The following is a 16,931-nucleotide window of genomic DNA, read 5'->3' on the forward strand; positions in this document are numbered from 1 at the left end:
GAGTTAACCATTTCCAGGCCTCTGAATTAAGAGCCGGTGGCCCAAGAAGGAGAGCAAAACAAGTTGAAACTAACTGAGCCAGAGATTGAGAGCAGGGAGCGGGATTATCTGGAGCTAAGGAAATGAAAGGAGAGGATTTCCCTGCCGTGAAGTTTGAGGTCAGGACTGGCTACACCTCATGCATGAGCATGCCTTTAACTGAAGGCATAATTGGATTCTCAATCAAATCCCGCTGTCAGGTGTTACACAACATGTCAGATAATCTTATCAGAGTTCATGGATCAAAAAGGTACAAACCCCACGTTTTCTCCATACCCCCCATCACCATCGTTGTAACCTGGGGTACCACAGCCACTTACTCTCACCTCGTACCCTGCATGTTTCCTAGCAGCTGATGCAAAGCAGAGCATTTGGGTTGTTGGCTCCCAGGCCACGGCAGCACTGGGAGATTGTTGCCTCCCCTCTGCTGCTGTAGAGGGGCCTTGCCAAGGCAGCAGAAATGCAGCGACACCAACTCAGCAGCTGGAAGAAGCAGGGACACTCCACTTCGAACCTGCTGCCACAGCGGGAACAACCAGCAACACTTGCTAGAACCACATTTAAAAAGGATCAAGAGAGAACCTGACATTAAAAGTCCCTTGTTACTTGTAACTTACCTTCGTTAACAATTTAAAGCAAACAAACTAGACCAGGGTCTGTAAACAAGTGAGGAAAAACCTGGCCCCAAAAAATAAACTGATTTTCCTTTCTAAGGAAAAACCTACAGCCCACATAAACAATTTCCCTGTGCAATCTGCAGCTCTCCTTTGATTTTTGCATCAGTCACAAGCATAGTGAACTGAAGAAGCCCAGTGTGTAATGGCACATAATTGAGGATATCCAGAAAGATCTGTGGATTAAAACAAAGGAACAAAGCTCTGGTTGTCCTTCTTGAACTTTATAGACTTAACAATAAAAATGAAAAATCTCTGGTGCTACACTCTCTTGTTATTCCTACCTAGCTGGAGGGGAGGGAAGAAAGGGAGAGCTTTGAGGGTCCACATCCTTTGGGAACAAAACATTTCAGCTACTTACAGATTAAATGGAGACATCCCCTACATTTGTGGTGAAATTGGACCCAACTCAAACAGACATCTCCCCAGCATTCATACCAAAAAAACACTCAGGAGATGAGCTGATTGATATTCCACCACCAGAGCTAACCCTATAAACAGGGACAGGTGTCCAAAGCATTATAGCTTAGTCCTGTACTGAAAGAAAAAACAAACAACACCACTAAAACAAGTTACACAGATTATTTAAGCAGTGCCAGCTTTGGAAGAGAGACAGCCAGTGACCCCGAACTAAGCATTTGCTCATGCTGGCACACACAGCTGGGGACACTGGTGTATGGAGAGGGACTCTGCTCAAGCAGAGACTGGCAGGATGAGGGGGGATGGTTTTAAACTAAAAGAGGGGAGATTTAGATTAGATATTCAGAATAAATTCTTCACTGTGAGGGTGGTGAGGCCCTGGCACAGGCTGCCCAGAGAAGCTGTGGATGCCCCATCCCTGGAGGTGCTCAAGGCCAGGCTGGATGGGGCTTTGGGCAGCCTGGGCTGGTGGGAGGTGTCCCTGCCCATGGCAGGGGGTGGAACTGGGTGGGCTTTAAGGTCCCTTCCAACCCAAACCATGCTGTGATTCTATGATACAGGTCACACATGGCACTGCCCAGCCAAACAGCTCATACATCCAGACAGTTCTCAGTACTGGCAACAACTGTAGCACTGCTCTCTCCAAGAGCAAATAAAGCCCTTGAACACAAAAGCTCTTTCAGCTATTTCTCCCAGCAGCAGGTTATAAGTTATACATCAAGTATCACTTTACATCGACCAACACCAGTGCTCACATGATAATAAATTTGTCAGTGGATGTTTTTGCCAACCAGTTTTTCTTTTGGTGCTTTCTCCTTCAGCCTCAGAGGACAATCAGATAAGGAAAAATAAATTTCTATAATCCAATTCATATACTGCACTAAAAGTAAAGTGACTCAGAGGGAAAATGCCTCACAATGAGCTGAATGCATTAATACCTGAAACCTTGGGTTATGATACCTTAAATTCATGCCTAAAACTGAGTGGCTCTGAGGGGTGGCATTCAAAACCATTTTGGAGGATCTGACATCCAGAAGCCAGAGACAGATCTTGCCAAAATAGGAGACAATGAAGCAGCCAACAGAGCATTAACCGTCAATGAAGAACCAAGCCAAAACCCCACATCCCACAGAAAACAGTGAGAGTGACTTAAAGAAAGCCAAATTTACAAGTTTTGTACATGAAATACAGCCATTAACTCTAAACCACGAATGCCTTAATGCATTAAATTCAAATTACAGCACTGTTGCCTATTTTGAACAGAAAGTGGGTGAACAGTCAGGATCCCAGAGTTCACTTCTATGATCCGAATGGAAAAACACCCCAATGCCTCCTGATGCAGCTTTGGGGCAGAGGGCAGGCCCTCTCACACACAGGGCTGTGCTGCAGTGACCATCCCCTCTCTGCTGCAGGGGCACACGGAGAGCTGCTGTCACCAAAAGGATGTTGAACATCACCAGCTGATGTTTGGCCCCACCTGACAGTCCTTGGTTGGGTACACGGCCTTGCCCAAAACAGTTTAAGCTAAAAGAGGAAATAGGCAAATATAAATTACAGAGTACACGTAAAAATAATTTTTAAAAAAATGAGTCTTCTGGCTAGACTACATCAAATTTCCTTGACATATCTGATAAGGCTGGTTAGTCAGCAGCATTTCCTAGTGGCAGCATGAGAAATCCGAAGTAGTAGATGTTGTCAAGGGAAGATGCAGATGTCGGGAGCTTCAAAGGACTTTCCCGGTCTCCCAGTACACGCCTCTGTGTCACACAGACTGAACTTCAACCAGAAAGCTCGGACACGGATATTGGGCAGGCATCCAATAATGTAAACCAAACTGAATGTTACTTTGCCCAGTGCTCGACAGTCGTTATGTCAGCACACAAATCCAGAAGGAAAAAAAGAAAATCAGACTCCTGAAAATTTAAAAATCCATTTTTCCAAGGACAGGGTGAAAATGGATAATGAACAAATTATAACTAATTTCCTAAGAGTCATAAGAAACTGTTCCAAGATATGTAACCGATGCTATGGTTGTATTCACAAGGTAATCACGTGCTTCATGTGATAAAGCAACAACTACTGCTTGCGTTGCTTTCCGACTTACAGGATATATGTTCAACAAACCAAAACTGAAAGAACGAAACCTGAATTGTCATGGGCAGGACAGGGAAACGATGACTCTATGAGATTGTTAAGGAAAGCAAGAGCATCTATAAAGCAACTAAACATTAAGCAGTGCTGGAGGTTAATTATTCTTGTTAGTCAGCTTGGCCAAAAGCATAAATGAGCTTAAACTGTGGAAAAGGTGCCTGCCAAGTATTCCTGCAGCGAGGAGAGGGAAGCAGATCGTTACCCTTCACTGAATCACATTGCAAAGGCCTCCACAGCAGCAACACCACATCTATCGTGACGTGGCCTTCAAGACCAGGGGTGGCAGGGAATAGACTTCAGAACAAAAAAGGATTTATTAACCATGCAAACCAAAACAAAAGCCCCCACTGCTTCATGCTGGGGATGCTTACAACACGTTACCTCCCAACAGCTGCCGTGTCATCACCACTGTATGCCCATCAGTCTGCCAAGGCCCTGCTATGTCCTTCATACTCAGAACCCATCAGGAGAAGAGGCTGGGGTCCCTTTGCTGAAGTTCCCCCCCACATCTCACCCTTCAAGACTATATATTATATATTCAAGACTATATACTATAGATCTTGCTAGGTATTAGGCCTTGCCTGTTCTCTTCCAATACCTATGAAGATGACCAAGCCAAGCTCCTTGCTGAGGCTAGGAGAACAAGAGACAGCAGTCAGAAACTAAAGGAAGAGACTTCCCAGTATGGTGTAAGGAAAACATTTCCCCATGAGGACAGCCACGTATTGGCTGCCCAGAGAGACCAAGGACTCCGTGCTTGGAGGTTTTTCCAAGACCCAATAACTCAATAGAGCCCCAAGCAACACGGCCTGAATTTAGTTTTGAGCCTGCTTTGGTTGGAAGGTTGGCTCAGATGACCTCCTGAGTTCCTTCCATACTTGAATTAGTCTAAGCTTACCCTTTCAAATTTCCAAAGCTTTATTGTTAATGTGGACGTTGTCATACTTCTGTAAGCATATCGTGGTATCTGAACGGGATCATTCAACTGCTGAATTCAGGCCTTGGCACTGAACATGCAGCTCCATGGGATTACAGGCAACTGAGATGGAAAAGACCTGGAAGGTCAGAGGGTTTATTCACCCACTCTGTCTTGTGTAACAATATCAGCTATGTCCAAAGCATTCCTGGCAGATACCACTTTGAGCTGTTTTTTGAAGTCTCTCCTATGGGCAATTTCACATCTCCACAAACAAACTGCTCCAGGACATCCATCCTTACATCGGTAAACAGTTCCCTTCCTATCTTTTACTTTTCTTAGGGTAAGTCAAGACTATTAACATTTATCCATTTCACCTGGAACATGAACAATTGATTCTCTTCTACTTCACGTTTGCCTTTAGGTATTTGTTTTTGCAGTCTTCACTTCCCATCTCTCACCTTACGGAACTGGTCCTGTTTGCTAGGTGCCCAGTCATCTCCCTTCTCTCCTGAATTGCCTCTAACTGCAATTAATTAGTCTGCATTTTTCCCAAACAGTGGCACCCCAAACTGAACACTGGACATCAGCCTACACATTATCCGTACATTGTGAAGGAATAAATTACCTCATGCCTTACATAAAAAGGCCATTTTCTCTGTATACTAGTTTTTTTCTTTTGCCACAATGTTTGTTTCATGATCAATTTGTATGCATTATTTATAATCACTTGAATTCTTGCCTAAAACAACAGCAGAGAGCTCCGCTTGCCCTTTACTTTCAGTCAGCTAGTATCCAAAATATAGGCTATCACCACTTTCTGTAAGTCTCCTCTTCCTCCCCCAAAATGTCTTGGCATTCACCAGTCATGAGAGTTGAAAATCAGCCCTTGCTTTCGGGGCTGAAAGTATCAAACAAAGCACTTTCATCTGAACCTCTCAAGTGTAGAATGTTTCTTCCTCTCCTGGGCCTAGCAAGGCTTATTTGTTGACATTTAAAGAACAATGAAGAGCCCATCTGTTCCCCAAAGGCTTTGGGGAAAACAAAGATGAAACAGACCTACACAGCCAAGGCAGCAGGTTGACTAGATGACCAGCCAATGTAGGTCACTTCAGGGTGTATAAGCAGGAAAAGATTCAGCTTGAAGCTTTTGGGAGGACACACATACAAAAAAAAAAAAAAAAAAAAAGGACAATTAAGTGTCAGTATAACTAAACATCAAATAACTTACCTGACAATACCAGTTCAGTCCTACCTCTGATCTGATTTTTAGAGCTCACTGAACACCAGCCAGACCACTTTTTGCTGAAGTCAAAGTTCTGCTAATGAAGATCACAAGGGCAATTTCATTGTTCCTGAGTGACGAGCTGGCTGATTAGATCAGAAGCGTAAATCACACTTTTAGCTACTTAAGTTAAACAGGTGGCCTTCTCTCTGACTTACTACTTCTTCAAACTATAAAAAGTGTAACCTTTCTCCTTTCTCTCATGCCTAGGAAAAAAAATATGTTAGGATATTTATTCCTTCTTAGCCCTGTGTGAAAGTATTTCCTGGTCTTTTATGTGTTTCAAACAATTTGCTTATAAAACACATTAACCTTTCTCAAACGTGCCAATCATTCACTCTTATGGTATAACTGCAACTAGAGAAAGAAAATAGGGGAACAATCAATACCACCTAGTCTCCAGAGTAACGTGTAGAGATAAGACTTTAAAGAACAAACAAAATGAAAAAAACACATCCATGTTTATCAACATTGCTAACAAGTTACATACTTCAGTATAATGTCCTGACTGACATTAATACTCTGCAGCTACATAGCTTTCCAGGTTTAAACGCCACATTAACTTTGGTGTTTTGGTTGTCTTCTGCTTAAGACTGCTATCATGGATAGAAATAAAAGGAGAAAATAGTGAATGAAAATGACGAAGAAGAACTACACAGGTTGTTGTCTTCTGTCCCAACAAAGACAATAACCAAGTGGTTGGGCATTGACCCAAGACACAGAAGACCTTTGTTCAAAAACTCTGTATTAGATTAGTCTAGACAAACTAGACTAAGAAGCTTTTTTGATCAAAATCTTCCTTTATCAAAAGAAACCAGGGCAGAAAAGAAAGAGTCAGACTTTGAGATGTCTAATGAGACAGAAACATTTCCTGTCCGGTCCTATTAGCTATATCCTTCTGCGTGTTCAGCTCTGCTAGCTGAAGCAGCATGTTACAGCCCTTTAACTCTTACCCACCTTGAGAATCCTGTTTTATTGATGTTCTTAAAAGATCGATTATGCTGAAAATAAACAAAAGGGGGATAAGGGGGAGATAGGTGTCCTTCTAGCTACTGTACACAAGAGAAAGCATTGCAGGAAACCTGGAGTACTTGATGAATGGAGAATCTGCATTACATGTAAAATGTCCTCCCAAAGAGCTAAGTATTTATTAACCAGATGAAGCGTAGCATTCCTGCAGCAGTACAAACACAAGAACCAGCAGTGAGAAGGAAAAGTTATCTAGACAACAAATGCTTGAATCCATTTTTAAAAGCAACAGTGGGAAAGTGCTCTTCAGCTTGAATGCTGAAGAATTAAGGGGTGCAAAGAACAATAACATCAGAAGCTTTTACTAAGGTTGTGCTGCTCCCAGTCTCCTTTGTTGAAAATCCATAGTGAGACTCGAGGGATGTGTCATTCAGCTTTGTTTGGTAGAATTAAGTCCTAAAGTTGCTTAAAGAGTGCACCATCCCAGACAGCAAGCCCAGCATGTGTCAGACAATTGAAGAGTTCTTCAAACAAACAGAAAATAATTATTATTCCAGCAGCGAAGGATTTAACCAGATCTGTTGAGGACAACAACAAAACCAAAGGCCCAGATGGCACCCGCTCCTCACTCCCTATTTCCATGCAGAGTCTACCTGATAGATATTTTGTGCTCATCGATTGACTGGCTCCAAATCAGCAGCGTGACTGCTCCGCTTCCAGTAGCGCTAATTTACACACAAAACCTTGTTAAAACTGTGCTGTGGCTAACGCTGAGTGGACAACAAGGCTCACGTTTGGAGGCTACGCATGGCTAACAGGGGACATGGCGTGGATATAAGCACTCCAAACCCGTCACCCACCCCAATTACACATGGATTTTTCCAAGGCAATGCATGTGGTTCACAGTGTAAAACACACGCAGAACAGGCCTTCTCCACACATCGAAGTCACTGGGCCACCGATCTGCAAACCCTTTCACTGCTCTCCATTTGCATCTTGTTGCTATGGCAAATGCATCAAACAAGAGAACTGCCTGGAAAAAATAAGGCTGCGTTTCTGCCTTTAGTCACACAGAAGCAGACGTGTCTTTTAGCAAAGTTTCACCAGGGAAAACTGGAAATAAAACACAGAGGACTACAAAAAAAAAAGGAGGAAGAACAGGAATGAACAATATTTAAACATTTTGAGAGTAGAGGGGAAAGAGGACACAAGGAAAAGGCACAGCTCATGTAGTTACTCTTGCTGGACTTGTTCAGATGGTGTTTGATTTCTAATTAAACTTTCTTGTTCTCCAGTTCAAACAATACTTTTAACTTCTTGCGAGTATTTTACATGAGAATTAAATTAGTGTAAGAAAAAAAAATCCTCTGCCCCAGTAGTCCCTGATATGGCAGAATACTCCTTAAGCAGATAAAAAGGCACCTCCAATGGCTTTAATTCCCCAGCAGCAGTCAGGTAACGCAAGAGGAAAGCAAGAATTCCAGCAGCCATCTCAGGCAGGGCAGCAAGGGCAACCTATAAAGCACTTAAAGCAAATAAAGGGAAAGCAGAGGGAGGGAGCGAGGCTGCCTCCATCCCAAGCACAAGGGTCATTCAACTGCTGTAGAAGAGTTTGCAGAAGTCGCACAGAAAAAAAGGAAAATGTGAAGCCTCGAGGAGCTCCGTAATAAAGGAATGTCTGAGCCGACAACCTAAACCCAAATTTGCCACGGAGCATAGCAAAGGAAACATCACCCAATGGAAACTGGATTTTCAAATTGAACTAAACTCCCAAGTCTTCTGCAAACTTTAGGAAATGCAAAGTTTAAAAACACAAAAATCAAGACATATTAATCTTTTAGCAAGGAAATTACAACATGGAAAACCTCTGACTAGGTTTTCTTTCCCCTCCACAAGAGGATGAGCTTGTGTTTACATCTCGGGTGGTGGAAAGGCAAAGTCTATTTCCTAGAAAGCGAGATCACAGATTTCAGCCTGCCCCAAGCAATATCAGTTACGGCTGATCGAGTCAGATATGATGAAACCTGAATTAATTCAGCAGCAGATGGTGCTGTGGGTTTTTTTCAGCTTAAATGCAAAACATATGGATGGAGTGGCGTAAAGTTTCAGTGAAGGACAAGGGAATGTTTGTTTAACTCACGGTACAAAGGGAAACATCAAAACTTACAAAAGATATGAAACCTGAGCTTTCCAAAAACAAAATCTCCTTTGTAGCTTTCCATTAACAGAGTCCCTTTCCAAAAGAACTATTTCCCAGCACCTGACGTGACTCAAAGAATTATGATTTAATACTGTTGAGCATTTTTTTTGACTTCGGCAGGGAATACTCACATACTGCTGGACTGAACTTCATTAATACTCAACTTTGCAAGACATTTCGCCCCAAAAACTTTCAAACCTTTGCATAATTACAGCTGGATGACAATGATTGTCTAATAAAAGCTGCTTATTTTCTGATGTGCAATAGCTTGATCTGTCACAGAGGAAAAAACTTTGGTGCAATCAGAAATTAGTGCTGAGAAGGGGAATGGAAAAGGTGAAAAGGCAGACAAACAGTACATGGGGTGGAAAAAAAAAAAAAAAACACAGAAAAAAGTAAAGGAGAACAAAAAAAACTCAGAAGAGAGCCAACTGGTCACGTAGTTCAAGAACTAGGGCCAGGGTAGGAACAAATCCAGTGTTTCCATAACAAATCTATGCCTCAGAAGGCTAAGGTTACACAGGCTGAACACAGCCCGTTTGCCTTATCAAAAGCTAACAGTGCGTCCTGATTTCATGCCACAAACAGCCTGATTGGTTGCTAAATTCATGCTCCCAAATTGTATCAGTAATCAGCAGGCTTTTCTTAGAGTACCCCATCTCCCCTTTAGGAACGCCAGGAATAGCAGTTTTTAATTCTTGAGCTGCAATTATTACTTCCCCTGTTATTTAAGACGTTTCCTGACGGATGCAGCACGCTTTGCGCAAATCATTTCCATGCTTGGCAAACCCTGAGACTTCGGGGAAGTGAAACAGCGTTACGATGTGTTGCAGACACCCAGGGTGGGTGCAAGAAGGGCACTTTTGAGATGTTTCGGGGAAGGGCCGGTGGCCAGGTCCCACGGCTTCTCTACACAGGTGAGGAAGGGGGGAACAATTCTCCTCCTCTTGGCACGAGGGATGGAACACAGGAGAGATGCTGATCGCAGCAGCCAAAGTAGCAGCACTTCTTATCTTGCCAAAGCAGGGAATAAGGCACATCTTTCACCAAGACAGCACACCCAACGCCAGAGCCCCGTTCCCTTTAGCTTCCCCAACCATCAGTTCAGGTCCTTTTATTGTCTACTCCACCCGAGGTGTCACCCAGCCACGTGCCAATAGCCATTTTACTGACTGGTGGTCAGCTTCCAGAGCTATTTGCCTTTTCACGTAACGCTTTGTTATTTCTTCTCTTTTCATGTGGCACCTGACAAGGCAGCGTTACAAATCAACACTGAAGCTTATCATCTGCATGTCTGGGGTGTTCAGTGACTCAGAGTGAGTCAAGCTCATCCTTCTTCAGAGGACCAGAAGGCAGATGTTGACTATGGTGTTGACATCTTCTGCATAACAGGATGCACGTAACAGACATCTTTCCATGCTCCATCAGATAGAAGTCCTCCAAGCAAGCCTCCTGGTGACATCCATCCATACGTTATTGCTCTCCAAGAGTTGCCTTGTGTAGATTGCATCCAAAAGTGCAAGGAACCTAAGCCCAACTTTCTGGTCTGTTTAGACCGTCACTGGTAGGATGCCCTAACTGTACCACTGCAAGCTACAAGGGCAGGCACTGCTACCTCTGCTGCTGGAGCTATTTCAAGCCCCAGGACCCCAGCCAAGCCCCGGATAGCTCACACCATGACCCTGCATGCAACACGGACACGAACTGCTGAGATCCTCAATGTTATGTGAGACCTGCACCCGCCCAGGAAACCTGTACACTGTACCTTGGCTGCAGACACCACTAACATGGCAAGACACACAAATTTGGAACCATAACTGACATCCTTTCGTGGACGTGGTTCCAGAAACAGCTGCCCAACGTTTCCACCATCTCATAGCCTCCTCAGCAAAACCTTCGCATGCTGAAAAGACCTTTTGAAAAGCAAGACGGTAATTTCAGATTTGCCAAGAGGATAGTTTTTCACATTTAAAAGAAAAAACAGCCACCTGATTAGGTGACTATCACAGGGGCTCTCTAATTTCACCTGAAAGCAGACACTACGCAGTCAGACAGAGGAATGCAAAGAGCCAGGCTCTTTGTTGAAGTCGCAGACCATCATCAAAATCTGAGTCCACAAGTCTTTCAGAGGTGGTTGACAATGAAGAAAGAGGTTTTTTTCCTTAATTGGGGAATTTAACATTAGTTACTGGATTATCTGGCAAAGTATTTTGAGCTTTCATGCTTCACTAAACCGGAGTATTTAGTTCACCGCTCACAAACCCATTATTACACTGAAGAAAATGGAGAGCAATTAGCATACAAAATGATAGCTTAAAGGTGGTGTTAATTGGAAAGAAATATTTTTAATGGTGTTGTATACAATTAAGTGAGATAACCAGGTTCTGGGAAAAAAAAGCAATTTGCTAAACCATTTCAGTAATGTCTGTTCTTCAGCTTATGCTTCAAGTTTAAGCAAATACAGTGCTGCAGCAGGTTCAGGGCAATACGCCTTTGAAATACCTCAGTTCAGCCACTACCACATGGGTTGCAACCTAAAAGCTGGTCCTCCTGTTGAGCAAGCTGTGTTCAGAAGATATACATATCAAAACAAAGACTAAATCATGGCAGCAGTGGAGATCATCACTGAATTAAGCTCAAGTTCCCCAAAAGAACTGAAGAAGGAGAAGAAAACAGAATGCAGGAGTTGTCATAGCGCGCTGATGCAACTGGTCTTGCAACTCATGGTGTGTTATAGGACCTCACAAAATACACAACCAGAAGCAACAGAAGACAATCTAAACAGAGTTACTGATGGGGAAAGAGTAATTGTGCATGCTTTTGTTCAGGATTTCTAAGCAGAGAAGGAGAAATCTTGTACATGAATAGTTAATCTTCCAGAGGAAGAAAGCAGACAGGAGGAAAGATGTAATCCCTCATTACCAGTGAACTATACTCAGATATAAGGTGTTAGCTATACAAAGATATTACAGAAGTGTGACTTGCAACATTTGGGATTTGTTTTAAGAGCTACAGCGAACCATTTTAATCCAGCTGAGTGATGCTAATTCACTTTTACAAATTCTTTGCCAGATAGTATTCCTAATCTATTCATCGCACATCTACAGCCATAAACCTATTTGCACCAGTAGCTTTTATTTAATTCCTAGTTACAACAACCCTTTGTATTTTAAATGAACTTCTACATCACTATTATTTTTGGCTCGGGAGATATTTAATATTTTCTTCAAATGACAGAGCAGTCTGCTAACCTGCAACACGCCCTATTTTTAGAATCACACCTATCTCATATTTTCCTTTTTGAAAACACGGTCTAATTACGCTCTGGAATAATACCTCCCTGTATTTTGATGTGAAAAAGGGCTTCAGCAGCCACCACTCACAACAGCATCCCTCCACGCAGACAGCACCACTGCAGGCAGGCTTCAATGAACACCCGCAGCACAAGCCCCACGTTGGCGGGCAGGGCGGCGTTTCTGTCTACCCAAAGTGCCACTGAACTGTTGGTCCCACGAGCACCTACCCACAACAGCATTCAGCAGCATCACCTATCCCTACAGCCATTATCCCCAAAAAATGATCCGCGCTCACCGTTTGCCTGCACAACCCAAATTTATCTAATAAGGTGAAATGGAAGCAGCGAGGACCAACCGGTAGGTACAGACCTTCCCCTACTGCCTGATGCCTTGTGGCACAATGCTCCAGATGCACCAGCGTATAATTATAAATATCAAATACTCCAAATACCACCACATAACATAAAGGATCTTTTTGAAAGGAAAAAAAAAAAGAAGTCATCATTCAGCATTGCAACCAAAACCCAAATATTGACATTTTATACATGTGTGCGTAGGTATATTTCCTCTTATATTTGAATTATGTAAAGGCATCTTGAAAGCGAAGACATCCGTGGGCAAATCTGGAAGTTCTTCAAACAATGCAATAACATCTTCCCATAGAAAACCGAGGAGAGCCAAGAGTTCACTGATGAACACCAGATTTTTATCTCCGATAAAAGCGCAATTTGAATTCGCTGATGTTTCCAAATGATTTAAGCTCCACTCCCACTACGGCTCCTACCGAGAGTTATTCATGATGCAGGGTGAGCAGCCTCGTGGAGACCCATCCATGCAATTTTAGGTACAAGGTTTATGAGGGGAAGACAAAAAAAAGAAAAAATCCCTTTATCATCCTAGGCTGCTCCTGCAGAGCTTCGCCATGCGAACGGCTGGAGCCGAGGGGCTGCCTCTGCCCGATGAGTAAGCGTTTGCAGCGTGCGGCCGCGGTTCGCCCCGATATTTTTAGGGTTTTATAGCTCTTTTTCCCCCCTATGCACACAGACACACATACACACACACAGCTCGCTTCTTACCTGACCGCCACCCGCACCGAGCTCTCGTCCTGGCCGGCCGACATGGTGCCGGGGGGCCGGGAGAGCGGCCCCGCCGCGCCGGGGAGGGGAGGGGAGGGGAGGGGAGGGTCCCCTGGCGACGGAGAAGGACGAGGAGGAAGAAGAAGGAGGACGAAGAGGAGGAGGAGGAGAAGGCGGAGGCAGCGGCTCCCCCCCTCTCACCTCCTCCACCTCCCCTCTCCAGCCATTTTGGGTGCCCGAGTCGCTAGGTGGCGGCGCTCCTCCCCTCACACACACACACACCGGCCCTGGGCGGGGAGAGCCGGCAGCCCGCCCGCCGGCCTGTCAGTCAGTCTGTCCGTCAGTCTGGCCGTCAGTCTGTCTGTCCATCTGTCTGTCTGTCAGCCCCCCCGGCCGAGGTCTGGCCCGCCGTCCTCCTCCCCCCAACCCAACCGCCCGCTGACGGGAATTCCTGATGCCGGCGGTACCCCCCGCCGGGAGACAAGCCCGGCTGTTTTGCCCAAAACAAGCCGCATTCCTAAGGGAGGCTTTCCATCAGAATAAGCCCTTATTTATTTATTTATTTATTTGTAATTGTAATAGCATGCTAAACACCTTCTGCTTCAGGTTGCTTGGTAGCAAACACTGCTCACTGCTAACCCCAGCCTCTGTGAGAGGCGGGCAGGTGAGGTCTGTAGGACAGGGCTTCTGGCCATCCCCACCTCCTCCACAAGCAAGCCCCCCTCAGGAGAATAAATCCACCGTGTCATCATCACTCTGCGTGTTTCTCCTCCTTGCTTGCTCAACCTCCTCTATTTTTCTTAATTCACTCAGGGATTGGAGCATTTCCAGAAAGCAGCTGGCCTGGAGGCTGCTGGACAAAATGAAGGTCTCCCGTGCTCTCCTGAATCACACAACACCTCCATGCACAGCTCCAATGTCGATGGAAATCGGGGTGGTTTAAGCTCCACAGCATATCACTGAGGTGTGCTGAGATAACACCTACTGGGAGGGCAGAAAATTGGGGGCACAGGTAGCTCAGGCTGCAGCCGCCTCAGGAACCTGGTGCACGCAGAATACAGCCTGATTTCCCCTGGGCTTCCAGCCATATTCTCTATTTTATGCCATAGGCAAAATGCTTTGCTTCTAATTTTTTTTTTCTTCCGCGATATTTTATAGATAACAGATAAAGTTCTCACAGATTAACTGTGTTAGCATTCATGCAAAATAGCTTCCAAACAAAAGTGATGGAAAGCTCATAGTTCAGGGCGTTTCCAGCTACTGGGGCCTGAACACTCGTGACCGTGTTGTGCATTTACCTGTACTATACTGGACTACTTAATAATAGCTCCACGGTGAGTGGCTTCCTATAGCATATCATATATCATAATTTATTTACATCAGATTTACAACTCGAGCTAAAAATAAAGCTTAAGCAAACATGGAAAATACAAAGGTTATTGTATTTTTGCTGTAATAGCTTTAGTAAAGTGGATACTTTCTTATCCAAATGTATCCAATACTTTCCTGTTGACACAGTTACACTGCTAATGTAACAGAAACATTAAAGCCGAATTTGTCCTTGTACATCACTCTGCATGTGTTCCAGGCAGCATCTTCAGCTGGGTAGGCCCCAGCAGAGCAAAGCCTTATCAACCTCACCCTGAGCATGCGTACAAGCCTGCAGGTCCGCGCCTCCAGCTCTCCACAGCATGAGCCGTGCTCAATGCCCAGCCGAGAGCAGCAGCTGCAGGAGCTGTCTGTGACGTTCCCGGCTGCTCAGACCCAGGATCACACTCCAGATCTTGCCAGGGCCATTTCTTTTCTACCCCTCCTGAACCCCTAGACATTTCTCTCAGCCAGATCACATCCAACCCTCTCTCTTGTGCGTTGAAAATGAATTTAGCAAAGTCAGTCTGGCAAAACTCCTCCTGAGCTAAGTATCATACAGCTGGGTCAGTATTTACATCTCAATCATAAAGGATTTGCCTTTATGACAAAGATTTTTTATCTGCATTGGGGTTAAACAGGAAATCATAAATATGGGTGTAATAACTAGTTTGGGTGGTAAAACTGTTTTCTTGTCATTTATATTTATTTTGGTCTTATAATATCCTGTTCACCTTTTCTATCCTAAAGATTTCAGTTCAATGAGAGACTCCTCTGAAAATAATAAAGCAAGTTACATTTAACTTCTTGACATTTCATGTAAATTTCCTGTTCTGTGACCATTCAGATGTAAACCAGGAGAAAGGCTTAGGTCTTATTTCTTTAATGACATTTTTTTTCTCTGTATTCCCCATTTTGAGAAAATAACAATCCTTTTATTTAAATGAACTGTTTTATTTTGGGTTTTCCCTATTTCTTCAATATAAGCAAGTATTCTGCTATACTGTTAGGTTGGTTGGCTCAGGAAACTTTAATCACTTCTGCTTTTCCTTTCTTATGATGTGGTTGACCTGTGCTCTCCAGCATGATATTCAACTCATGGGAGGATTAGCTTGAATAAATAAGGGCACAACCAGTCCTTTTCTTTCATTGTCTATACTGCCAATGACTTGTTTATCTTTAATAAAGCTATACTGTAACTCTTACAGACTTGTGAAATCTCACAGCTGAAGAATGAGCTGGGAAGGTGCCCTCTCCTCTGCATGCCTACAGGCAGGACCTGCAGCAGAGCCCCGCTGTGGGCTCCCAGGGACAGGTACCAGGCACGGTTGGTCACCCCCGGTCAGCTGCAGAGGCTTCCAGAGAGGGGACAAACTGTTAAACCGGGGAGTAGCCAGGGACTTTACAGCTCCAATCCCTGCTCAGCACGTCGAGGAGGACTGCTAGGAGCATCACACCCTGGCAGCAGTCCCATGTCACGGCTGGTACACTTTCACCCCTCCATTCTGCTCTGTGACTCAGTGCCACGAGCTTCGTCCACTGGGCAAACAAACAAAGATCTGCATTTGGATGGGCGAGGGCTCTGACTGACAAACACACACGTGTGTGCACACGCACAGCTGCACAGCTGGGGAAGCTCCTCGTATTGTTCCTCAAGAGTCAGAAATTATAGAGCCTAACATCACGAGCTGTGCATGATCATAATGAGCAGCTCAGCAGTCTGTGGAGAGCAATCAGTCACCCTCATGCTCCTCAGTGGTCTTCACCTAGATGTCCAAGCCTCAAGTCTTGGCCCTTGTAATGTTTGTGGCCATACAGGTTGCTTTTGAAAAGACCTAATTAAAGGACTGCAAGACCACTTAAAGCAATAGAGCCTTAACTTCAGATATTTTAACTGTGATAATTTACTGATGCTAACCAAGCCAGTTTAATCACAGGTTCAGCTGGCTGGTTAGGGCCAGGCTAAGGGGGTTGACTGTGACTTTGAGCTGCTGGAAATACCCTTTAGTTCTGAGAAGATATTCTATTGATGGAAATAAAAGAAAAGCTAGAGAATAATGATGCTGAGACAATTCACAACCACAAGGATCTAGCCCATGATGTTTTGGCGGGTTTTCTTTGTTTGTTTGTTTGTTTTTAAGATTTCACTCTACAAAACCTTATCAGACAACAGCCAGATATGCATAATACAGCTGTGATGTTCTCTAGTGCTTTTTCTGCTAAGTATAGTCAAGGTGAGACTGTTTTATTGAGACAGGCACTTAGAGTTGAAATTACTAATTTCTGGTTAACCTGTGTTAACTAGAGCTAATACACTATGACTAGTAGAAGACTTCAAGCAAGATGTGTGGGTTTGATCAAATTAAACACTAGGTCCACCATTACAGAAGTCAGATATTCTTCTGGATACTGAAATGTTCATGTGCTATAAAAGAAAGGCACTAATGCCTTGTTCTGAAAATTCAGTATATCTAATCATCTGCATAGTTTAAGCTATCTTATCAAATTCTCTCACATGAAATAAAGAGCTGGGTTAT

At 44.0% G+C, this 16,931-nt stretch overlaps 1 protein-coding gene across 9 annotated transcripts in view; it reads right to left on the reverse strand.

Annotated features, from left to right (window-relative positions):
- Nucleotides 1-13,295, reverse strand: part of KIF21A (kinesin family member 21A) — an 87,903-nt gene extending 74,608 nt beyond the window's left edge. For all 9 annotated transcript variants that reach the window (XM_068669734.1, XM_068669733.1, XM_068669737.1 and 6 more), the window contains exon 1: nucleotides 13,027-13,295. In XM_068669734.1, the coding sequence (XP_068525835.1) occupies nucleotides 13,027-13,070 (44 nt within the window). In that variant the 5' untranslated portion in view covers nucleotides 13,071-13,295. The remainder of the gene's footprint in view (nucleotides 1-13,026) is intronic.
- Between the last annotated feature and the right edge of the window lie 3,636 nt (nucleotides 13,296-16,931).

Source organism: Anas acuta, chromosome 1, assembly GCF_963932015.1.
Source record: "Anas acuta chromosome 1, bAnaAcu1.1, whole genome shotgun sequence".
In the NCBI taxonomy this organism is placed as follows: domain Eukaryota; kingdom Metazoa; phylum Chordata; class Aves; order Anseriformes; family Anatidae; genus Anas; species Anas acuta.